Source organism: Heterodontus francisci, unplaced genomic scaffold (genome assembly GCF_036365525.1).
Source record: "Heterodontus francisci isolate sHetFra1 unplaced genomic scaffold, sHetFra1.hap1 HAP1_SCAFFOLD_742, whole genome shotgun sequence".
NCBI lineage: Eukaryota > Metazoa > Chordata > Chondrichthyes > Heterodontiformes > Heterodontidae > Heterodontus > Heterodontus francisci.
In genome coordinates this window covers 259814-285409 of record NW_027140866.1, presented here as the reverse complement: position 1 = coordinate 285409, position 25596 = coordinate 259814, and the positions used below count along the sequence as shown (strand labels likewise).

General features: G+C 46.7%; 1 protein-coding gene across 1 annotated transcript in view; it reads left to right on the top strand.

Moving 5' to 3' along the window:
- Positions 1-25596, top strand: part of cltrn (collectrin, amino acid transport regulator) — a 64728-nt gene that overhangs the window by 28651 nt on the left and 10481 nt on the right. The window contains exons 4-5 of the mRNA XM_068026177.1: positions 22671-22787; positions 22895-23089. Coding sequence (XP_067882278.1) covers positions 22671-22787; positions 22895-23089 — 312 coding nt within the window. The remainder of the gene's footprint in view (positions 1-22670; positions 22788-22894; positions 23090-25596) is intronic.

Sequence of the window (25596 nt, the reverse complement as noted above, 5' to 3'; positions counted from 1 at the left end):
TATCAGTCTCCCGGGAAATGGGTGTGATATCAGTCTCCCGGGGAATGGGTGTGATATCAGTCTCCCGGGGAATGGGTGTGATATCAGTCTCCCGTGAAATGGGTGTGATATCAGTCTCCACGGGAGTGGCTATGATATCAGTCTCCCGGGGAATGGCTGTGATGTCAGTCTCCAGGGGAATGGGAGTGATATCAGTCTCCAGGGGAGTGGGTGTGATATCAGTCTCCAGGGGAGTGGGTGTGATATCAGTCTCCAGGGGAGTGGCTATGATGTCAGTCTCCCGGTGAATGGGAGTGATATCAGTCTCCAGGGGAGTGGCTATGATGTCAGTCTCCCGGGGAATGGGTGTGATGTCAGTCTCCAGGGGAGTGGGTGTGATATCAGTCTCCAGGGGAGTGGGTGTGATATCAGTCTCCAGGGGAGTGGCTATGATGTCAGTCTCCCGGGGAATGGGTGTGATGTCAGTCTCAAGGGGAGTGGGTGTGATATCAGTCTCCAGGGGAGTGGCTATGATGTCAGTCTCCCGGGAAATGGGTGTGATGTCAGTCTCTAGGGGAGTGGGTGTGATATCAGTCTCCCGGGGAATGGGTGTGATATCAGTCTCCCGGGAAATGGGTGTGATGTCAGTCTCTAGGGGAGTGGGTGTGATATCAGTCTCCCGGGGAATGGGTGTGATGTCAGTCTCCCGGGAAATGGGTGTGATATCAGTCTCCCGGGGAATGGGTGTGATCTCAGTCTCCCGGTAAATGGGTGTGTTATCAGTCTCCCGGGGAATGGGTGTGATATCAGTCTCCCGGGGAATGGGTGTGATATCAGTCTCCTGGGAAATGGGTGTGATATCAGTCTCCACGGGAGTGGCTATGATGTCAGTCTCCCGGGGAATGGCTGTGATGTCAGTCTCCAGGGGAATGGGAGTGATATCAGTCTCCAGGGGAGTGGGTGTGATATCAGTCTCCAGGGGAATGCGTGTGATGTCAGTCTCTAGGGGAGTGGGTGTGATATCAGTGTCCAGGGGAGTGGCTATGATGTCAGTCTCCCGGGGAATGGGAGTGATATCAGTCTCCAGGGGAGTGGGTGTGATATCAGTCTCCAGGGGAGTGGGTGTGATATCAGTCTCCAGGGGAATGGCTCTGATGTCAATCTCTAGGGGAGTGGGTGTGATATCAGTCTCCAGGGGAGTGGCTATGATGTCAATCTCTAGGGGAGTGGGTGTGATATCAGTCCCAGGGGAGTGGCTATGATGTCAATCTCCAGGGAAGTGGGTGTGATATCAGTCTCCAGGGGAGTGGCTGTGATGTCAGTCTCCAGGGGAATGGGAGTGATATCAGTCTCCAGGGGAGTGGGTGTGATATCAGTCTCCAGGGGAGTGGGTGTGATATCAGTCTCCAGGGGAATGGGAGTGATATCAGTCTCCAGGGGAGTAGGTGTGATATCAGTCTCCAGGGGACTGGGTGTGATATCAGTCTCCAGGGGAATGGCTATGATGTCAATCTCTAGGGGAGTGGGTGTGATATCAGTCCCAGGGGAATGGCTATGATGTCAATCTCCAGGGGAGTGGGTGTGATATCAGTCCCAGGGGAGTGGCTATGATGTCAATCTCCAGGGGAGTGGCTGTGATATCACTCTCCCGGGGAATGGGTGTGATATCGGTCCCCAGGGAAATGGTTATGATGTCAATCTCCAGGGGAGTCGGTGTGATATCAGTCTCCAGGGGAGTGGCTATGATGTCAATCTCTAGGGGAGTGGGTGTGATATCAGTCTCCCGGGAAATGGAAGTGATATTAGTCCCCAGGGAAATGGCTATGATGTCAGTCTCCAGGGGAGTGGGTGTGATATCAGTCTCCCGGGGAATGGGAGTGATATCAGTCCCCAGGGAAATGGCTATGATGTCAATCTCGAGGGGAGTGGGTGTGATATCAGTCTCCTGGGGAATGGGTGTGATATCAGTCTCCCGGGGAATGGAAGTGATATCAGTCCCCAGGGAAATGGCTATGATGTCAGTCTCCAGGGGAGTGGGTGTGATATCAGTCTCCAGGGGAGTGGGTGTGATGTCAGTCTCCCGGGGAATGGGAGTGATATCAGTCTCCCGGGGAATGGGTGTGATATCAGTCTCCAGGGGAGTGGGTGTGATGTCAGTCTCCCGGGGAATGGGAGTGATATCAGTCTCCCGGGGAATGGGTGTGATGTCAGTCTCCAGGGGAGTGGGTGTGATATCAGTCTCCCGGGGAATGGGACTAATATCAGTCCCCAGGGAAATGGCTATGATGTCAATCTCCAGGGGAGTGGCTGTGATATCAGTCTCCCGGGGAATGGGAGTGATATCAGTCCCCAGGGAAATGGGTGTGATGTCAGTCTCCAGGGGAGTGGGTGTGATATCAGTCTCCAGGGGAGTGGGTGTGATGTCAGTCTCCAGGGAAGTGGCTGTGATGTCAGTCTCCAGGGGAGTGGGTGTGATGTCAGTCTCCAGGGGAGTGGGTGTGATATCAGTCCCAGGGGACAGTGTGTGTGATATCAGTCCCAGGGGGCCGTGTGTGTGATATCAGTCCCTGGGGGGTGGGGGGGGGGGGGGGTGTGCGTGATATCAGTCCCTGGGGTGAGTGTGTGTGATATCAGTCCTGGGATGAGTGTGTGTGATATCAGTCCCTGGGGGCAGTGTGTGTGATATCAGTCGGGGGGGGCAGTGTGTGTGATATCAGTCCCTGGGGGGGGTGTGCGTGATATCAGTCCCTGGGGTGAGTGGGTGTGATATCAGTCCTGGGGTGAGTGTGTGTGATATCAGTCCCTGGGGGCAGTGTGTGTGATATCAGTCCCTGGGGGGAGTGTGTGTGATATTAGTCCCAGGGGGCAGTGTGTATGATTTCAGTCCCAGGGGGCAGTGTGTGAGATATCAGTCCCTGGGGGCAGTGTGTATGATATCAGTCCCAGGAGGCAGTGTGTGTGATATCAGTCCCTGGGAGCAGTGTGTGTGATATCAGTCCTGGGGTGAGTGTGTATGATATCAGTCCCAGGGGGCAGTGTGTATGATTTCAGTCCCAGGGGGCAGTGTGTGAGATATCAGTCCCTGGGGGCAGTGTGTATGATATCAGTCCCAGGAGGCAGTGTGTGTGATATCAGTCCCTGGGAGCAGTGTGTGTGATATCAGTCCTGGGGTGAGTGTGTATGATATCAGTCCCAAGGGGCAGTGTGTATGATATCAGTCCCGGGGGCAGTGTGTGAGATAGCAGTCCCAGGGGGCAGTGTGTATGATATCAGTCCCAGGGGGCAGTGTGTGTGATATCAGTCCCTGGGAGCAGTGTGTGTGATATCAGTCCTGGGGTGAGTGTGTATGATATCAGTCCCAGTGGGCAGTGTGTGTGATATCAGTCCCAGGGGGCAGTGTGTGTGATATCAGTCCCAGGGGGCAGTGTGTGTGATATCAGTCCCTGGGGTGAGTGTGTGTGATATCAGTTCCTGGGATGAGTGGGTGTGATATCAGTTCCTGGGGTGAGTGTGTGTGATATCAGTTCCTGGGGTGAGTGTGTGTGATATCAGTCCTGGGGTGAGTGTGTGTGATTATCAGTTCCTGGGGTGAGTGTGTGTGATATCAGTCCTGGGGTGAGTGTGTGTGATTATCAGTTCCTGGGGTGAGTGTGTGTGATATCAGTCCCTGGGGGGAGTGTGTATGATATCAGTCCCTGGGGGCAGTTTGTGTGATATCAGTCCCAGGGGGCAGTGTGTGTGATATCAGTCCCTGGGGGGGGGTGTGATATCAGTCCTGAGGGGAGTGTGTGTGATATCAGTTCCTGGGGTGAGTGTGTGTGATATCAGTCCCTGGGGGGAGTGGGTGTGATATCAGTTCCTGGGGTGAGTGTGTGTGATATCAGTCCCAGGGGGCAGTGTGTGTGATATCAGTCCCTGGGAGCAGTGTGTGTGATATCAGTCCTGGGGTGAGTGTGTATGATATCAGTCCCAGGGGGCAGTGTGTGTGATATCAGTCCCAGGGGGCAGTGTGTATAATATCAGTCCCAGGGGGCAGTGTGTGAGATATCAGTCCCAGGGGGCAGTGTGTGTGATATCAGTCCCAGGGGGCAGTGTGTATAATATCAGTCCCAGGGGGCAGTGTGTGAGATATCAGTCCCAGGGGGCAGTGTGTGTGATATCAGTCCCAGGGGGCAGTGTGTATGATATCAGTCCCAGGGGGCAGTGTGTATAATATCAGTCCCAGGGGGCAGTGTGTATGATATCAGTCCCAGGGGTCAGTGTGTGTGATATCAGTCCCTGGGGGGCAATGTGTGTGATATCATTCCCAGGGGGCAGTGTGTGTGATATCAGTCCCTGGGGTGAGTGTGTATGATATCAGTCCCAAGGGGCAGTGTGTGTGATATCAGTCCCTGGGGGGAGTGTGAATGATATCAGTCCCAGGGGGCAGTGTGTGTGATATCAGTCCCAGGGGGCAGTGTGTGTGATATCAGTCCCTGGGGGGTGGTGTGTGTGATATCAGTCCCTGGGGTGAGTGTGTGTGATATCAGTCCCAGGGGGCAGTGTGTATGATATCAGTCCCAGGGGGCAGTGTGTATAATATCAGTCCCAGGGGGCAGTGTGTATGATATCAGTCCCAGGGGTCAGTGTGTATGATATCAGTCCCAGGGGGCAGTGTGTATGATATCAGTCCCAGGGGGCAGTGTGTATAATATCAGTCCCAGGGGGCAGTGTGTATGATATCAGTCCCAGGGGTCAGTGTGTGTGATATCAGTCCCTGGGGGGCAATGTGTGTGATATCATTCCCAGGGGGCAGTGTGTGTGATATCAGTCCCTGGGGTGAGTGTGTATGATATCAGTCCCAAGGGGCAGTGTGTGTGATATCAGTCCCTGGGGGGAGTGTGAATGATATCAGTCCCAGGGGGCAGTGTGTGTGATATCAGTCCCAGGGGGCAGTGTGTGTGATATCAGTCCCTGGGGGGTGGTGTGTGTGATATCAGTCCCTGGGGTGAGTGTGTGTGATATCAGTTCCTGGGGGGAGTGTGTGTGATATCAGTTCCTGGGGTGAGTGTGTGTGATATCAGTCCCTGGGGGGAGTGTGTGTGATATCAGTCCCAGGGGGCAGAGTGTGTGATCTCAGTCCCTGGGGTGAGTGTGTATGATATCAGTCCCAAGGGGCAGTGTGTGTGATATCAGTCCCTGGGGGCAGTGTGTGTGATATCAGTCCCTGGGGGGAGTGTGAATGATATCAGTCCCAGGGGGCAGTGTGTGTGATATCAGTCCCTGGGGGCAGTGTGTGTGATATCAGTCCCAGGGGGCAGTGTGTGTGATATCAGTCCCTGGGGGGTGGTGTGTGTGATATCAGTCCCTGGGGTGAGTGTGTGTGATATCAGTTCCTGGGGGGAGTGTGTGTGATATCAGTTCCTGGGGTGAGTGTGTGTGATATCAGTCCCTGGGGGGAGTGTGTGTGATATCAGTCCCAGGGGGCAGAGTGTGTGATCTCAGTCCCTGGGGTGAGTGTGTATGATATCAGTCCCAAGGGGCAGTGTGAATGATATCAGTCCCAGGGGGCAGTGTGTGTGATATCAGTTCCTGGGGTGAGTGTGTGTGATATCAGTCCCTGGGGTGAGTGTGTGTGATATCAGTCCCTGGGGTGAGTGTGTATGATATCAGTCCCAAGGGGCAGTGTGTGTGATATCAGTCCCTGGGGGGAGTGTGAATGATATCAGTCCCAGGGGGCAGTGTGTGTGATATCAGTCCCAGGGGGCAGTGTGTGTGATATCAGTCCCTGGGGGGAGTGTGAATGATATCAGTCCCAGGGGGCAGTGTGTGTGATATCAGTCCCTGGGGGCAGTGTGTGTGATATCAGTCCCAGGGGGCAGTGTGTGTGATATCAGTCCCTGGGGGGTGGTGTGTGTGATATCAGTCCTGGGGGGAGTGTGTGTGATATCAGTTCCTGGGGTGAGTGTGTGTGATATCAGTTCCTGGGGTGAGTGTGTATGATATCAGTTCCTGTGGGGAGTGTGTGTGATATCAGTTCCTGGGGTGAGTGTGTATGATATCAGTTCCTGGGGGGAGTGTGTGTGATATCAGTTCCTGGGGTGAGTCTGTATGATATCAGTCCCTGGGGGGAGTGGATGTGATATCAGTTCCTGGGGTGAGTCTGTATGATATCAGTCCCTGGGGGGAGTGGGTGTGATATCAGTTCCTGGGGGGGAGTGTGTGTGATATCAGTCCTGGGGTGAGTGTGTATGATATCAGTCCCAGTGGGGAGTGTGTGTGATATCAGTTCCTGGGGGGGAGTGTGTGTGATATCAGTCCTGGGGTGAGTGTGTATGATATCAGTCCCTGGGGGGAGTGGATGTGATATCAGTTCCTGGGGTGAGTGTGTATGATATCAGTCCCTGGGGGGAGTGGGTGTGATATCAGTTCCTGGGGGGGAGTGTGTGTGATATCAGTCCTGGGGTGAGTGTGTGTGATATCAGTTCCTGGGGTGAGTGTGTGTGATATCAGTCCCTGGGGGGAGTGTGTGTGATATCAGTTCCTGGGGTGAGTGTGTGTGATATCAGTTCCTGGGGTGAGTGTGTATGATATCAGTTCCTGGGGGGAGTGTGTGTGATATCAGTTCCTGGGGTGAGTGTGTGTGATATCAGTCCCTGGGGGGAGTGTGTGTGATATCAGTTCCTGGGGTGAGTGTGTGTGATATCAGTCCCTGGGGGGAGTGTGTGTGATATCAGTTCCTGGGGTGAGTGTGTGTGATATCAGTTCCTGGGGTGAGTGTGTATGATATCAGTTCCTGTGGGGAGTGTGTGTGATATCAGTTCCTGGGGTGAGTGTGTGTGATATCAGTTCCTGGGGTGAGTGTGTGTGATATCAGTCCCTGGGGGGAGTGTGTGTGATATCAGTCCCTGGGGTGAGTGTTTGTGATATCAGTTCCTGGGGAGAGTGTGTGATTTCAGTTCCTGGGGGGAGTGTGTGTGATATCAGTTCCTGGGGTGAGTGTTTGTGATATCAGTTCCTGGGGAGAGTGTGTGATTTCAGTTCCTGGGGGGAGTGTGTGTGATTTCAGTTCCTGGGGTGAGTGTGTGTGATATCAGTCCCTGGGGGGAGTGTGTGTGATATCAGTTCCTGGGGGGAGTGTGTGTGATTTCAGTTCCTGGGGTGAGTGTTTGTGATATCAGTTCCTGGGGAGAGTGTGTGATTTCAGTTCCTGGGGGGAGTGGGTGTGATATCAGTCCAGGAGTGTGGGTGTGATTTTAATTCTGCTGTGAGTGTGTGTGATATTAGTATTTGTGGGAGTGGGTGTGATTGTTATCAGCCCCCTCCACACCACCCACTCCTGATTCCTTTCTCAAGTTGAAATCTATTCAGTGGGAACATGAGTTATGCATTTATTCTTTTCTCTCATGGTCAGTTGAGAGTGTATTTTGTCAAATTGTATTCTGTTCAGTCACCTAAGTTATGTGTGTAAACCTTTCATTGGTTTCGAACCAATTTCAGTTTCATGGCATGAATAAATCCCACAGGGAGTTCAGGAGAAATTTCTTGACCCAGAGAGAAGTGAGAATGTTGAGCTCACTGCCACAGGAGTACTTGTGGTGAAAAGTACAGATGCATTTCAGGGTAGTAAGATAAATACATGAGGGAGTAAGGGATAGTAAGATATGTTGGTAGGTTTAGATGAAGTAGGTTAGGACAGTAGAAGGAGATGCGTGTGGACCATAAACGCTGGCATGGACCTGTTGACCTTAATGTCCTGTTTCTGCACTGTTATTTCGACATAATTCCATATACTTTGCTAAGAGTATGTGTTAGAAGAGAGCAGAATCATTTGGTGGCATGTGAGTATGAAGTACATCTCTGTGACAATGCCTGTGTGCCTGCTTTCGACCTAGATATTGGTCAGAAGTAGACACCGTGGGCGGTATTTAATGCAAGTGACTGGGGTCTCGGCCACCGGCTGAAGAGCCGGTGAGAGCCCCTTGTTGCCTCTTTTTGGGAAGGGCCACCACATCATGTGCTAATAGGGCACTTAATTCGGCAGCAATAGGTCTTCCCTGGGATTAAGGACCCTGGTGATGGAAGCCCCGCCTGCTGAGAGCTACCAGCCAATCAGATGCTCACAGTTCTTTTACTCAGCAGTGCCACAGTGGACGAAGTGGCTGCTGCTGGTAAAGCACCCACCTGAGGCATAGAATCATCAATGGACTCAGGCCAGAAGTGAGTGAGGGTGGTTTTGCAGGGTGGGGGTCATGAGGGAAGTGCGTGTGGAGGTTTGGCAACAAGGTCAGAGATGCTGCTTTCAGTGGGTCCTCCTCACTTCCCGATGCAAGGTCCCTCGATCAGGCACCAAGTGCCTGGGAAGGAGGGACCCAGCCCCCTTGGGAGCTTCGAGTAACCCGCGGGAGTTTGCTTGTTGTGCTCCCCATGCGATGACAGGCCTGCCGGTCGCTGGGCTAATACCAGTGGTGGCGGGATGAGGTCCTTAATTGGGCATTAATTACCACTTAAAGGCCTCAATTGGTGGGGTGGGAGGGTGTGTGGTGGCCACCCACGGGCCTTCCTGCTGGACCACCCCGCCTTCAAACTCACCACGGGGGAGAGCATAGAATCCAGCCCAGTCTGATTCACAGGCGATGTGAGGTTGGCTTGAGGGAGTGAACAGTAAGCCTGAACCCAAACAGATATCTCATGTAAAAATCCAGAAATGTAACAAAGGAGATATTTTGCTGCTGCTATTAAAGTAATCCCATGGGAAAATACACCCACCCAATTTTGGAAAGGGTATATTTTCTGTCCTTGGGTCTTGAATGAACAGAAATGTGGCCCATTTAAAATTTTCCAATTTAGAGTCTTCCAAACTATTCCCTAAAGTTGGTTCCTCTCTCATAAGTGGTTGAAGCAAAGCTACCAAGGTAAAAGATGCAGTTAAGTAAACAGATTGTGTGTTTATTGTCCAGTAAGTGCTTCTAGTGTTGGGGAATAAAGTTCATTTGTTTTTTGAGGAAGGTTTTCTAACAGTAGTACAATGCTAACTGGAGATCAATCATGGGCTGTCCAAAGTTCTTCTAGAATAAAATTTAAAAGGCACATTTTGTTTTCACACATTATTTTGAAATCAGACCAATATATTTCATGTTCCTGGTAATCTGATTTTATAGCAAATGTTTGATTCTTGCTCATTCAGCAAGCATGCATTTTATCCCAAGTCTGACTTATTGTTGAACCAAGGGCAATCTGTATTGTTCTGATTCTTTTGCATAAATAATCACCTTCCCCAGAGACATGGGAGATCATAATCCATTGATAAAGTAAAGCACTAAAAAGTATGTCCAAGGTCATCTTTCTATGTGTTTGGTCTAATAGGCTCCCACAGATAAGCGGTGTTTAGTCCTCAAAATTATTATGAATAGCATTGATTGGACTCAATGGGTAGGGCAAGAATTAGATTGAGGGGATTCACAGTAGGAGTGATAGGAGGTGGGTGTCAATGAAACCTTTGAGCGATTAAAAAGGAAAGGAAGGTTGGAGAGGTAGTTGTTGAGAGTGGCAGGATGGAGAATGACAATTTAAGAAGGGTGATGATGCCAGTCTTGAAGGGTGGTTGGGCAGAGCCTTGAGTGAAGAGCCACTGGTGTTATCAGCAAGCGTTGGCCTGAAGAGCCATGATTGGTCATGAGGTTTGCAATGGGCAGTGGGTGTGGGTGTTGAAGTTGCAGAATGATATGAGATCAGGGTAAAATCATGCCAGTTACTGGGAGGAGCTGGTTGGTGAAGTTAAGCAGATGGTTTCCAGTTTTTGAGACAAAGAACCCCATGAGGTCCTCATGATTGGTACTGATGAATATGGGATTGGAAGAGGCAGGTCATTATCAAGAAGAGGTTCAGATTTGTCCTTACCTTCCAGTATAATCTTGGAATAGTGGAAGAATTTAGATGTGGATGAGGGCATCAAAGGTAGAGCAAAAGATCTATTGATCAGGGCGAGTGCCCCACCTGGGGGGGGTTTGAGAATGTATTGGAAAGATAGCTGGGGATTATTTTCCCCAGTTACTGAGGGTGATTGCAAACTATATCATAAAATTATAGAATGGTTAGAGGGCAGAAGCTAGTCAGTCGGCCCATCAGGTTTGTGCTGGCTCACTGCAAGAACAATGCAGCTAGTCCCAATCCCCTACTCTTTCCCTATAACCCTGTACATCTTTTATATTCAGGTGCTCCTCCAATTTCCTTTGGAAAACTGCAATAAAATCTGCCGCCACCACACTCTCAGGCATTGCATTCCAGATCAGAACTGCTCGTTGCGTAAAAAATGTTCTTATCATGTCGCCTCTGGTTATTTTGCCAACCTCCTTAAATCTGCGTCCTCTGGTTCTTGACCCTGCTGCCAATGGGAACAGTTTCTCTCTATCTACTCTGTCCAAATCCCTCAGGATTTTCAACACTTCTATCAAATCTCCTCTTAACCTTCTCATCTCCAAGGAGAACAACCCCAGCTTCTCCAATCTATCCTTGTAAATGAAGTCCCTCATCTCCGGAACCATTCTCGTAAATCTTTCCTGCACCCTCTCTAAAGCCTTCACATCCTTCCTAAAGTAATTGGACACAATACTCCAGTTGAGGCTGAATCAGTGTTTCATAAAAGATTATCACAACTTCCTTGCTTATGCAGTCTTTGCCTCAATTTATAAACCCCAGGATCCCCTTTACTTTATTAACCACTTTCTCAACCTGCCCTGCTCCCTTCAATGATTTGTACACATACCCTCTAGGTCCCTCTGCTCCTGCATCCCCTTGAGAATCGTGCCATTTAGTTTACATTGCCTCTCCTCGTTCTTGCTACCAAAATGTATCACTTTAAATTTCTTTGCATTACATTTCATTAGCCACTTGTCCCTCCATTCCACCAGCCTGTCTATGTCCTCTTGAAGTCTATCACTATCCTCCTCACAGTTCACAATACTTCCAAGTTTTGTGTTATCCTCAAATTTTGAAATTGTGCCCTGTACACCCAAATCTAAGTCATTAATATACATCAAGAAAAGAGGTGGTACTGAACCCTGGGGAAAACTATTATATACCTTCCTCCAGTCCAAAAAACAATCATTTACTACTACTGTTTCCTGTCACTCAACCAACTTTGTATCCATGCTGTCGCTTTTATTCCATGGGCCTCAACTTTGCTGACAAGCCTGTTATGTGGCACTTTATCAAATGTCTTTTGGAAGTCCATGTACATCACATCAACGGCATTACCCTCAGATCAATCCTCCAATTCTCTGGCACCACCCCTGTAGAATTGCAAAGGTTGTTTAAAAAGGATGTAAGGATAAACCCAGAAACTACAAGCCAGTCAGTTTACCCTTGGTGATGGGAAAGCTTTCAGAAACAGTAATCTGGGACAAAATTAACAGTCACTTGGCAAATATGGATTAATTAAGGAAAGACAGCACAGATTTGTTAAAGGCAAATCATGTTTAACTAATTTTATTGAGTTTTTTGATGAAGTAACAGAGAGGATTGATGAGGGTATTGTGTTTGATGTGGTGTGTATCAATTTCCAAAAGACATTTGATAAAGTGCCACACAACAGGCTTGTCAGCAAAGTTAAGGCTCGCGGAATAAAAGCGACAGTGGCAGTATGGATATGAAATTGGCAGAGTCGGTAAAATCAGCGTGGGATGGCCACTGCCTGCAGCTAAGTTTATTTGCATCTCATTTAGGTTGATTATATAGTAAAGATGAAGGGCCCGCCACCAGGCAGCAGTGGGGTGGGGGGGGGGGGGGGGGCGGGCGTCACTGTTAACAAGTGGCGGACTCTTCTCAACGTCACAGGTCGAGGCGGCCTCTCCCCGTGGCATCCAGGGGCCGGTAAAATTCAGCCCTGGTTTAGCCTCAACTGGAGTATTGTATCCAATTCTGGGCATCACACTTTCAGAAGTATGTGAAGGCTTTAGAGAGGGTGCAGAAAAGATTTATGAGTGTGGTTCTTGGGATGATTCTCTTCAGGTTACATGGATAGTTGGCGAATCCGGAGCTGTTCGCTGTGGAGAAGAGAAGGTTGAGAGGACACTTAATAGAGGTGTTCAAAATCATGAGGGGTCTGACTAGGGAGAAACTTTTCCCATTGGTGGAAGAGTCAAGAACCAGAGACGACACGAGGAAAAACTTTTTTATGCAGCGAGTGTGTAGAGACAGATTCAATCGTGGCTTTCAAAGGGAATTGAACAGTTATCTGAAGAGAAAAAATCTGCAGGGCCATGGGGAAAATGCAGGGAAGTGGGACCTGCTGAATAGCTCTTAGAGAGAGCTGGCACAGATACAACAGGCCAAATGGCCATCTTCTGTGTTGTTGCCATAAATGATTCCCTTTCTAGACCTTCAGTGATACCTCCTCAAAATATTTAATAAAAGGAAGCAATCTCAAGGCTATAATTTAACATCAGGAACTAGTTTAAACTGCATGAACTTGCCACTTACAGTTTATGATACAAATTGTTCCTTTTTGATTAGATTGCGTTTTATAATCATTAACACTCAGTAACCCAGGGTCACAGCAACAACATACCTAAAGATATGTTCAGGGTATGTGAGCAAGAAACATTTTATTAGGGTAATGGCTTACACTTAGCAGTATTTTCGTTTGTTAAATAAGTGCCATTTATTAGCCTTTATACAAACCACATGCTGTTCAGTAGATAATCCTATGAAGTACAGTAAGTTTGTGAAGCCTGCAGTGGGATCTCACAGTTAACAATTGTATGGCCTAGAAATGTGGTGGTGCTGCACCCATTTCTCAGGCACTAAATGGATGCCTAAGCCTCCAATATGAGAGCAGTAGTGCCACACTCTCATTATGAGATGAAAGTGAGCCACGTGTTCGTTGGTATAGGCAACAAAATAGGCATCAAGGGCCTGAGCCTGAAGCAGGTGTTAAGCCCCACTGTATATACAAATAAGGGGCATAATGCTGGTTCGAGGCTTGCTCTGCAATGTTGGTTTTCTCTGAAGAATCCGGCTGTGTTTCGGAAAACCAGGTCTCCAGGGGGTCTAATAGGCAGTCCTTAAAGGGACCACTGGAGGTTGCAACCAACAAGCTAAGTGTATAAAATATACTTAGCTGAATGTGGATTTGGAAGGATCAGATCTGGATCCCAGCTCCACATTCAAACCACCTGGACCTTTGCTGGCCACCACTCTCCCCAGTGCCACCCCACGGCTGCAACCTCAGCTGTTCCTCCACCCACCTCTGATCCAAACCTTAACCTTCCACACCCCCACCAATCTCTACCTTGATTCTCCTCCGCCACTGAACACAACCCCCCACCACCCCCCCCCCCCCCATACCGCCACTGATGCAATCTTGACCCCCCTCTCCAGTTGCTGCCTCTACCCTCCCCAATTCCAGCCAATGCTCCCTCCATCCTGTTAGCTACCCTCCTGGTCAAACCCATCTCCCAATCACTCCTTCTCCAGTTATCCTTGCTGGGGTACAATTTCACAGCTGGAAGCCACCCTACAGTATCTCATTGTAGAGACTGTTATCCACATGTAAGCCTTGAGACGGACTCCTGGCAGATTAGGAGAAGGATGGAATTTGCAATTATCTTGGACAATTCACACCATCAGGATGTGCCAAAGTGCTTCACAGTCAATGAAGTACTTTTGGATTAGAGCCACAGATTTTAGGATATGGACAAACACTGCAAGCAATTTGTACACAGCAAGATCCCACAACAGTAAATGCAAAGAATGACTAGTTAATCTATTTTTGGTGATGCTGGCTGTGGGAGAAATGTTTGTCACTGCACAAGGAGAACTCCATGCTCTTCGATTTGCACCATGGGATCTTTTACAGCCACAGGAACATGCAGACACAGCTTTGGTTTAATTTTATCTAAAAGACTAATAGCCCTGACAGCACACACTGTCAGCTTAGTTTATGTGCTGAAGCAGCAGACTGGGACTTGAACCCACAACCTTCTGACTTAGGAGTACAAGTACCAACTTACTTAAACCAACACACTATCGGACCATCCCTCCCTTAATTTTTCTATCCAAAGCCCATTTATGTGAACTTGTAACAGGGTAATGATTAGGAGCAAGAATATTGACAGGTTTCCTCTCATTAGTGCAGGGGAGCTAAGGCCACTGTTACGACCAAGTGAGAGGGGGTCTAGCAGTTCCCTCTCAGCCTTTGCCTGGTTTAATCGTAACAGAGTTTAATTTTAAAACGCCATGTTTTTAGCTCCTCCTCAGTGAATCCTTGTTCACTGCTCTAATTGTAAGGCAAAGAAATAAAACAGGGTTCCTCAGATTTAAACAAGAGAGATCGAAGTTTATTAATCTTAAATTCCAATCCAGTTAACGACTACGAATATGGGACGCGACCATGCTAGCATGCATATGCAGGTAGAGACAGAAAAAGTAGAAGGAATAAAGGGGAAAAGATTGAGGCAATATCTGGTAGTTACAGTCCTTTAAGTTCAATGTGGAGTCTTTGGTTGCTGGTAAGTATTGCAATTCGTTGGGGGCCAGTTCACACTTCAACTTGTTCCGATGTAGGAGTCTTTTCTCTCTTGAGGTTTACGTGTCTTCCATGGGCCCGGTGGCTTGGGAGAAAGTGAGTGAGAGCGGCTTCCTTGTTCCAGCTTCAGTTGCACACTGCCTTCTGTTCCTTTCTGTGTGGCATAATTCAAAAAACCCCAGGTTGCTCAGCAGGTAGTCATATGATGAGCTCCTTATTTGGAACAGTCTCTCCTGCGAGGTTTGTGGATTGTATTACCTTAGCAGTCTCTGGAATGCACTTCCTTACACCTTCAATGTTTAGTGATCAAAAAACCTTTGGGTTAATTGGAGCAGGGAATAGTCCTTTGACTTCACAAGCAGTGTCTGTTAGTATGCAAATGTCCTTCCAGTCCAGTGTCTGGTGCTCATATGACAAAATTAATATGCCTTATTCTTGGCAGGTGGGGGTCTGTATGACACCACTTATGGGCCACCTAACTGAAATCAGCTGTCTTAGCATAGGTAGGTGACCAAAATGCCTGCTGTGAGTGAGGTACTTACTAAAGAAGCAGTTAGCAACTTTCCTAGAAGAATGCTGAGGGATTGGGAACAGGTAACATTGTATTAGAAGACTGGCTTGATCTGATTTCATCCCCGTTAAATAATTCAGTGAGGAAATTGATGAATGAAGCATGTCGTTGGGCTCCCAGTTTCACTATCCGTTTCGTCCTCAATGTCCTTGTTGATGTCTCAGGTGATTGCTTTTAATCCTCTAAATGTACTGTCTCTATTCCTTCCCAATGTGACTGTCTGCTTTTCTCCCCATGTGTCTGCCTTTGCTCTGCTTCAGGCTCTAGGTTTTCTCCTACTTCCTGATTCACTCCAGTTTACCATTCTCTAGTCGGTGTTAGTGCCAGAATACAGTATTGCAGCACAGACACCTTTAAGATGCTGTCATACATTGCTGCTGCAACAGGAAGAAAGAACATTCTGTGTTTATTGATAGCAAAGACTGCCCAATAGTTGGGAAGTTTCCTGAAGGCATTTCCTGGTATAGTGCCTGTGTGACTGACTGGAAGGATCTTTGGAAATGGATTGGACCAGTGGACAGGATGCAATATTAAGGGGATCTGAGTGGCCAAGGTGGACCCATGCACTGCAGCATTCAACACAACACTGCCTCCCATACTGTGCCGTGTTCTGCATAGAATACAGGAGCCTTTTTGTAAGTTTATCTGACTAAGTGTTATTGGAATGTTTCATGAGTGCAGTACTTGACAGAAACAGTCTGCAGTCCACTCCTCTCAGATCAAAGTTTCTTAATTATGGGACCATTCATTTTTTTAAATATTATATGCGACTTTGAATGAAAGTGAACTATCTGCCACCCTCTATTGTGTAAATTGAGAGGCTCCATTATGTGTAATGAGAGTGATATATATCTGCAGGCACTGGGGTAGCTTTATCTGAACACAGTGTTCCTCTGCTTTCTCTTACTGCAAGAGAGGGAGTGACGTAGAACAGTGATAGATTCCAGCTGGAACCTAACAATCTACTGGCAGGGACAGGGAAAGGCAATACACAGGAGAATGGAGTGGCCAGGACAGGACAGTAAGAAAAGATGCTATTCTGTTGGGCAAGTGCCAGAAGCTAGTCGACTCTTTTGATTTCTGAACCTTGAAGAAATCAGACATTCTGACTTTATATTACTTCTTGCCATTGTCCTGCTCTAGCCCTTCGAGGGTTAAAGGACTGCTTGTGGCATTTTGGGTGCCAAAAGTTAAAGCAAAGAATGGCAATAGTACTTCAGTCAGCAGAGGAAGGTTTAGCAAGGCCCAACACTAATCTTTCACTGTTAATCTCCTTGCTGTTGTCAACATCAAAATCTAAAAGTTCAATTAATGAGGGATTATCAAGAGAAGCATGATCAGTTTATGAAATAAAACATGTTGTATGTATTTACTGTGCAGTGTGACTGTTAGTAACTCACAGTGACATTCTTTAATGTTAAAACAGTTCACGAGGTAGGAGCTCTCAGTTCTTCAATGTAGTTCTGCTCTTTGTGTTGTCTTACCTTTCATTGTTTTGTTTACAAATTACAAATACATTTATATCACATATAGAAATCCTGTTTTAGTTATATTTTATTTTCTCTTCTCTTTAGCTTTCTGTGAACCGCACGTGCCACTCCGTAGGCCAAGGCGACTCTTGCTTACACCCAGGTTCTTGAACTGGCCGTGAGCAGGAGTAACCCTCTCTCCCTGTAACTCACCTCCTGATTCCCCAAAGCCTGTCCACCATCTACAAGGCACAAGTCAGGAGTGTGATGGAATACTCTCCACTTGCCTGGATGGGTGCAGCTCCAACAACACTCAAGAAGCTCGACACCATCCAGGGCAATGTAGCCCACTTGATTGGCACCCCATGCACCACCTTCAACATTCACTCCCTTCATCACTGACGCATAGTGGCAGCAGTGGACATTAACAACATGAACATCTACAAGAAGGATTGCAGTAACTCAACAAGACTCCTTCGACAGCACCTTCCAAACCCATGACATCTACCACCTAGAGGACAAAGGCAGTAGATGCATGGGAACACCACCATCTGCAAGTGCTTTTTTTATTCATTCCTGGGATGTGGACATCGCTGGCGAGGCCAGCATTTATTGCCCATCCCTAATTGCCCTTGAGAAGGTGGTGGTGAGCTGCCTTCTTGAACCGCTGCAGTCCATGTGAGGTAGGTACACACACAGTGCAGTTAGGAAGGGAGTTCCAGGATTTTGTCCCAGTGACAGTGAAGGAACGGCGATATAGTTCCAAGTCAGGATAGTGTGGTGCTTGGAGGGGAACTTGCAATGAGTTACTGCAATGCATCTTGTAGATGGTACACACTGCTGCCACTGTGCGTCGGTGGTGAAGAGAGTGAATGTTTAAGGTGGAGAATGGGGTGCCAATCAAGCAGGCTGCGTTGTCCTGGATGGTGTCGAGCTTCTTAAGTGTTGTTGGAGCTGCACCCATCCAGGCAAGTGGAGAATATTCCATCACACTCCTGACTTGTGCCTTGTAGATGGTGGACAGGCTTTGGGGAGTCAGGAGGTGAGTTACTTGCTGCAAAATTCCCAGCCTCTTGTAGCCACAGCATCTATGTGGCTGGTCCAATTCAGTTTCTGGTCAATGGTAACCCCCCAAGATATTGATAGTGGGGGATTCAGCGATTGCAATGCCATTGAACATCAAGGGGAGATAGTAGGATTCCCTCTTGTTTGCAGTGGTCATTGCCTGGCACTTATGTGGCGTGAATGTTACTTGCCACTTATCAGCCTAAGATCTGGATGCTGTCCAGGTCTTGCTGCATTTGGACATGGGCTGCTTCAGTATCTGAAGAGTTGTGAAGGATCCTGGGACTGAGTTGATTGACCTTCAATAACCACAACCATCTTCCTTTTTGCAAGGTGTGACTCCAACCAGTGGAGAGTTTCCTCCCCTGATTTCCATTGACTCCAGTTTTGCTCGGGCTCCATGATGCCATACTTGGTCAAATGCTGCCTTGATGTCAAGGGCAGTCACTCTCACCTCACCTCTGGAGTTCAGCACTTTTGTCCATGTTTGGACAAAGCCTGTAATGAGGTCAAGAGCTGATCATTGAGCTGCTCCTACCCTGATAGAACTACCAAGAATTGGGTTAGAATTGTACTAAAGTTTCTAAAAATTGAACGTAGGAACTGTTAGTGGATCTCTGCATGGTTACTGTCGCAACACAGGGCTGTTAGTCTGGCAACAGATCTCTGCTTGTGATTCCTGCACGAGTGGGTTTTATAACAAGCTTTATTACACCAACTGATTTAGTCTTCTATTTATACTAAATGACTTGTAAATAATACAACCTGATTCCCAGGCTCCTACTACCTCCAAAAATACTCTCTAATGTCAGAGAACAACACAAGTGATCAACTCCCACCCTCCTGGTCTTCTGCAGAGCTATATTGCTCTTTAGTTTTATTCTTATTCTATGATACAAGCTTGGTCTGTGTTTACATAATATGTCGGTATGAATACGTAGGTTGCACACTTAGCTGAGTCTGCACTTTAAGGTGTTTACCCAGCTCCTAATCTTTTCAGCCTTTGTCTCTGGGCTATAAAGTTTTGTTTCTAGTGCAGTAAATGTTGAGGCCAAATGTTTATCCCATTCTTAGTCCTGGGTGCTTCTATTCTGTGCCCTTGTATTTCCAAACTGTCTGCTGTATGCATATATTTATATAAAGGGACAAGATGAAGATTTCCCATTCTCTCACTTATGCTCTACTATTAACAACACTAGAAGAAAGGAATGCTGGGATGGCTTGACCATTTAGATTATCTTTAATATTTCAGCATTCCCCTGCTTTTGACCCAGAGCACAAATCGCTGAGTTAACCAGCTTTCTTTCTGGCTTTACTTTCGATTATCTTGCCATTTACATTTGGTTAACATTACAGTTACATTAGCACACATTAGATTAAATTTCATTTGGTAAATACTACAACAGACTCGAACATGAAGTGAGAGAAACCTCAGCGGTGGAGAGCGTTGGGATCCATCGGCCCAGCATCACCTGTTCCTCCCAAACCTGCTACACTTGCCACATTGTATGTTTCAAATTACTCAGTATACTGTATCCCAAAATGTTAACTTGCGTGGCATTTCAATTTTTAAACAAAAATAAAGTTATACTCCCAATCAAAATCTCCTATTTAACTGTCTACAATGTAGTTGGTTTGCCTGTGCGGAGCCGCCGTGATATTAAATGTGGCGGCTCATTTAAATGCCTGGGGGACCACCCTCCCCCCCACCACCCTGACGACCTGGAGGGGGTGGGTGGTCCGTCCCCAGCAATGGCATCAGATGTCACTGTGCAAGCGCCGACGCTATTTTTAAAGGGCTTTGAGCCCTATCGTTGCAATTGTAATATTTAAAGAACCAGTGATTTGAAATTGATTTGGAAAAATTAAATCAATGTTTCTAGCCCCTCTCCCAACACCCCCCCCCCAATAACCATATAATTCATTCCTTGCTCTCTTCACCCCCACAAAAAAATACTTATCTTGTCCACTTGACCTTCCTCCCACAAAGTTCACAAACTATGCAGTTTACTCCTTCCTACCATCCCCTAAACCAATCGGATGTGTTTGACCCTGCTCCCCTCACTCCCGCACAGAGAAATTTACCTACTGCCCCCTCCCCAACAGTGTCCCACCTCGGATCTCCGGATGGAGATCAGAAGGTGTGGGATTGCCGGCCACCGGCACCAATATCGGAGGGGGACGGATGGCGGGAGTGAGTAGGACATTTATTCATTAATTGACATTTATTTAAATATTTAGATTTAGCTCCTGTTGCCGAGCTGTGGGGAGGTCACCACGAGGCCTCGCCGCTGCTGGTAATATGGGGCCGGGCCTTCCCGGCATCGAGGCCGGTGGCGGGCTTCTGCCGGTGGCATTTTCCACCCCCCCCCTCCCCCCCTCACCACAACCCCCGACGTCGGGGGAGGGGGCTGTAAAATCCTGCCCACAGTTAATGAAAAAGTGCAGAAAATCTGTGTCTCGTGTGCAAAGGGATTGTAGAATTTACACTTCTTTCCATTTTTCAAAATGATTTAGCACTTTTATTTTTAGTAGCTCCATCCTTTCTCTCTTTCTCCGACCAGTAGTATAGGCAGGGAGCTTTCACTGAACGGCACTCCTGAGCAACTTACAAAACATGGCTGAGGTGATTGACTCCATTACTTCCCCTTCTCCCTTTGAATGGGCAGCATGTGCCCACATGGGCGAGGCTTGAACTTTCTCCAGCTCATGACACAGCACAAAGGCATGGTTTACCATGACATGGTGCTTCACAGTGTGCCTTCACACAAATGTCACTTGCTGTGAAGTAATCGGTGAAATAGCATCAAAACCTTTTAGGGGGAGCTGGATAAACACATAAGGGAGAAAAGAATAAAGGATTATGCTGATAGTGTGCGATGAAGTAGGGAGGGAGGAGGTTCATGGGGTGTATGAACAGCAGCATGGACCAGTTGGGCCGAAAGGCCTGTTTCTGTACTGTACATTCTATCTAACCCTATGTACAGATCTCTCAGGAGATTTTATGTCATGCATTGAACTTACACATTTATGTTTTTGATCAACATTTTGTTCATTGGATATTCTTCATTTACCTATTTACTGGGGCGATTCAGGGACAGTGCAAATTTTGCTTGTGTCAGTTTAATGCTGATTGCCTGTCAGTTGCTCATTGCAATGTATTTCAATTCAGCCATCTTAAAGGGGGAATACATATGCTTAACCCTGGTCACTGCCAGGGTTACTTCATGATCAAATAAGAGGGAATGAATCCAGCACAGTTACCTGATTGAACGAAAGGAGGGAGTTGAATGTGCTAGGTCTTTCTTTACACAGAGATGCCAATCAGCACAGTGCCACTGAAATAGTGATCGAACCAGTTTCTGACAGTGGTCAATGGCTTAGAATCATAGAATCCTGTAGCACAGAAAGAGGCCATTCAGCCCATTGTGCCCATGCCAGCTCTTTGAAAGAGCTATCCAATTCGACCCACTGCCCTGCTCTTTCACCCTAAAAGAAGCCGATCTAAAATTAGACCCAATAGCAAAAAAATTTACAATTATAATTAATCTGTTTATATTTTCTATTTTTTTTTTGGTCAATAGCTTTATTTAAACAATGTGCATGAATGAAGTATTAAAGGGAATTGCTTAGTCAGATGAGTTGAGCTCATGATAGAAGGGAACATAGAAACAGGAGTAGCCCATTCAACCTTTAAGGTCTCTTTGTGTAGAGGGAAATCTGGCACATTCAGCTTCCCTCCTTTAGTTCAATTAGGTTACCCTTCAAGTCTGCTCTGCCATTCAATGATCTTGAGATCATGGCTGATCTGCATCTTGACTCCATCTACCCACCTTGCTTCCATGTCCGGTAATACCCCTGCCTAACAAAAAAACTATCAGTCACAGACCTCCAATCTTAACAGCTTTCTGTAGGAGAGAGTTCCAGATTTGAAAAAGTGCATTCTGTCATCATCCCTCAACAGCCTAGCTGTGGTTTTAAGGTTATGCCCCTTGTTCTGGATTCACCCATCTGGAGAAATATTTTCTCTCGATCTACTCTAAGAATTCCTTTCATCATCTTAAACACCTCAATCAGATCACCCCTTTAATCTTCCGCACACAAGGGAATACAAGCCCAGTCTGTGCCACCTTTTCTCAAAATTTAACCCTTTCAGCTGTGTGATCATTCTGGTGAATCTGTTCTACATCCCCTCCAAGGTTAATTTATCCTTCCCGAGCTGTGGTGTCCAGAGCTGAACGCAGTCTCCCAGATGTGGTCTAAGCAGAGATTTATACAACTGTAACATAACTTCCAGCCCTTTGTATTCCAGCCCCTTTCAGATAAAGGCCAATTCCAGTCGCCTCTTCAATTAGTTTTTCATCTGAGCTAAACATTATTGATTAGCTGCATGTACTGGCTCCTGGTCTGGCAAAGCCTTCAAGATAAAATTCTCATCCTTGTCTTCAAATCTCTCCATGGTCTCGGCCCTCCCTAACTCTGTGACCTCCTTCAGCCCGACAACCTGCTCAGATCCCGGCGTTCTTCCACTTGCAGCTCCAGTTTTAATCACTCCACCATTTGCTGCTAAGGCTTCAGCTGCCGAGGCTCCAAACTCCTGGAATTTCCTCCCGAAACTGTCATGGATGCCTTTGTGAAGTTGTCCTCTGTTGTTTCTAGTGAGATCATAAATGCACTCCTCCAGCTCTTGTTTGTGGATTCATTAGCGTAGCCAGGCATCAGTGTGACATGAGTAGCCCTCCCATCTCCAGATCAGATCTGTTCTTGCAGATTGAGTCATCCATCTGCATTTTTCTAATATTTTTATTCTGTATATTTTTTTGGACTGGCGAATATGAACCAAACAGAAACACAAATTCCAGCATGCCTGATAACTTTTCCTTGTTTAGTTTAGTTTAGTTCAGTTTAGAGATACAGCACTGAAACCTTGTGTTCTTATTGTGTGCCTAACAGATTTTACTCTTACTAACTATACTACCCACTATGTGTTATACTTTCTGCTTAAATAGGAACACACAAACAAGTGATATTGGTGACATATATTGAAAAGATGCTGCAATTATAGTCATTGTCTTTACAGTGTATCCAATGTGCACATATGTGAAGAAACAAAGAGGATCTCGTTTTACTTTGTGGTGACCGATCCCTACAATGCATTGAAACCTTTTCCCAAGTCGGATGTGGAAGAAGCAATCAGGCAAGTTTTAAATTATTTGTGTGGAAACTACCGCAGCAAAATCTGCAATTAGTGATCCCCTCGTTTAAGTTAAAACTTCAGTTAATGCTGTGCTTTAAACATTTCAGAATGGTCAGATCCCGATTCAATAATGCCTTTTCCCTGGATGACTACACATTGGAGTTTGTGGGTATTAAACCCACCTTGGCCCCAGTCAGTGAACAACCTGTTACAGTCTGGCTGATTGTATTTGGTGTCATCATGGGCTTGATTGTGGTTGCTTTAATTGCAATAATCATCACTGGTCACCGTGACAAAATGAAGTAAGTATTTTAAGACATTTTCTGTTGCTTTTCCTTTCCAGGGTCAAATAGCTGAGTTGCAAGAAAGGAAGGATATTTATAACGGACCTTCCCTCAATAGGTTAAATGGGTGGGAGTAGAGTTCATGAGAACATTTTGTAGTCTGTTGAAGGAGCATATCTGATGGGCCAAGTGAAATTCCCTTATTCTTTTTCCTTATTGTTATATTCTGGAAAGCCAGATGGTGAAGGGTAGTACAGGAGCCAATCTTTACTCAGTTTAACATTTATTTACAGAGTGAAACATGATAAGCTTTCACCTCCTAACTCAAACGCACCATTTTCAGTAAGTGTCACTTTATATCTGCTCAAGTGAAAACCAATTAATGCCCTCCACCTGCATATAATTAAACACAATTGATACACAATTAACACTTATTGTCTTCTAGTTAGAGGCAAATAATCATAGAATTATATCGCATATAAGGAGGCCATTCAGCCCTTCATGCCTGTCCAGGATCTTTAAAAGAGCTAGCTAATCTAGACTAATCATCAAGGAACTGTTTCGCTTCACAGCATCAGTTTGGTAGGCCAACACATTCTCCGGCACAGTGCCCATTCTCCGGCACTAATTGGCTGCTAGAACACGATGACAGGTGGGCAGGAAGCATGTGCACATCTCCAGCCAGAAATGCACTACCCATCATATTGGATCAGTCTTCTCCATTGGTACCAGGAGTGCAAACCAGAAGTACTTCAAAACACTGGATATCTTATTCAAACTGGGTCCTGAGCTTCTTACAGGAGCTGTTTGTGATTTTGGTTTGCCCCAGAACTTCACTAATCACATGCTGAGCTCACCCAGCAATATAGGGTCTCTCCAACGCTGATTAAAGCAGTCTTGCAGAACTTGCTGGTTTGCTGGCTAAATTCTAGATATTTCATTGTTGGTTTTATCACTCTGGAAAACTAAGTTTGTATGCTGAGAATAAGATTTTGCTGGTGTTGTACTATCATTGGCTGCCTCACAGACGTGGGGGGTGGGGGGGCGTCTGGTGGAGCTGTCTTTGGGACTGGAGGATGAGGGGGTGCAGCCAAGAAGACAGGAGACAGCAGGAGCAGTTGGGAGAAGAGGGAGGAGGAGGGCATTGCACAGGAGGTCAGTCACACTGCAGCTATTCAGGGAGCACATCTCTCAACCTCTCTTCTCATACTACCTCACCTTCACTGAGGAGCAATATATGAGGCACCTTCACTTCGCCAGGGAGGCTGTCACTGAGCTATGCCACCTGCTGCAGCCACAGATCCAGCCTCAAACCAGGGCATGGTGAACAACAACAAGTTGCTTTGTACCGCTCTTAAAGGAAAACATCACAGGCATTTCACAGGAGTGTAATCGGATGAAATTTGACACCAGGTCACATAAAGAGATCTTAGGATAGGTGGGAAAAAGCTTGGTCAATGTGGTAGGTTTCAAGGAGTGTCTTAAAGGAAGAGAGGTTTGGTAGCAAATTCTAGAGCTTAGGGCCCAGACAGCTGAAGACATGACTTTAAAGATGGATCAATTAAAATCGAGGATACAAAAGAGACCAGAATTGGAGAACCATAGAGATCTCAAAGTGTTGTAGGACTGACAGAGGCTACAGAGATAGGGCGGGTGCGAAGACATGGAGGGACTTGAACTCAAGGATCAGAATTTTAAAATCACGGTATTGCAGTATTGTGCCCGGTAAATGATGTGTTAATGTACCAACATGCATGACACTACATTTATCTAGCCTGAATGCCATTTGCCATTGTGTGGCCCACTGCCCGAGCACATTTAAACCTTTCTGCAACATGTCACCACCAGAAAACTGATCGAACAGACAATCGAAGTGTTGAAGAAATGCTTGTACTACCTGCACCATTTGGATGAGCCAATGGCAGTGCTGGTTGCAATCAGCAGGCAACACCCCAGGAAGGGGTCCTGAGATGGACAATAAACCCCTGTTTGCATATGCAAAAAACCCTATTGTTTGGTTCAGGTTTGAGTCCTGGACCCCTATATTTCAGCCTTTACTAATATAGTGGGCAGCGTACTTGCAGCGTAGAATATGTGTGTGCATGCCCAATGCCGTATTGGACACTTTGGTGCCTGTTTTACACGTGGAAAGTGGTCATGGATGTCAGTGAATTTTTAACCAGTGTTTCTCAGTTGAGCATTCTTTTATGTTCCTCTAATATTGGTAGGAAAGTCAACTGTCCCATTTATTAACCTTCAAAAGGTGAAAAATAAAATTGAAAAAATTCAGCAGGTGGAGTAGTGGAGAGCTTGGGAACATTTGTACAGCTTGCAACAGGCAGCAAGGTGAGCTAGTCTGGAGTACAGCCTGGACATTGTCTGGAGCTTCATGTGACCACGTGTCAGCTATCTTTATTTGCAAATGCAGAAAGTTGGAAAATTCAAATTGCAAACCTTAAAGACACGTACATGAGGGAGAAAGGAATAAAGAGATATGCTCTCCATGTGATGGTCTGATAGCTGCT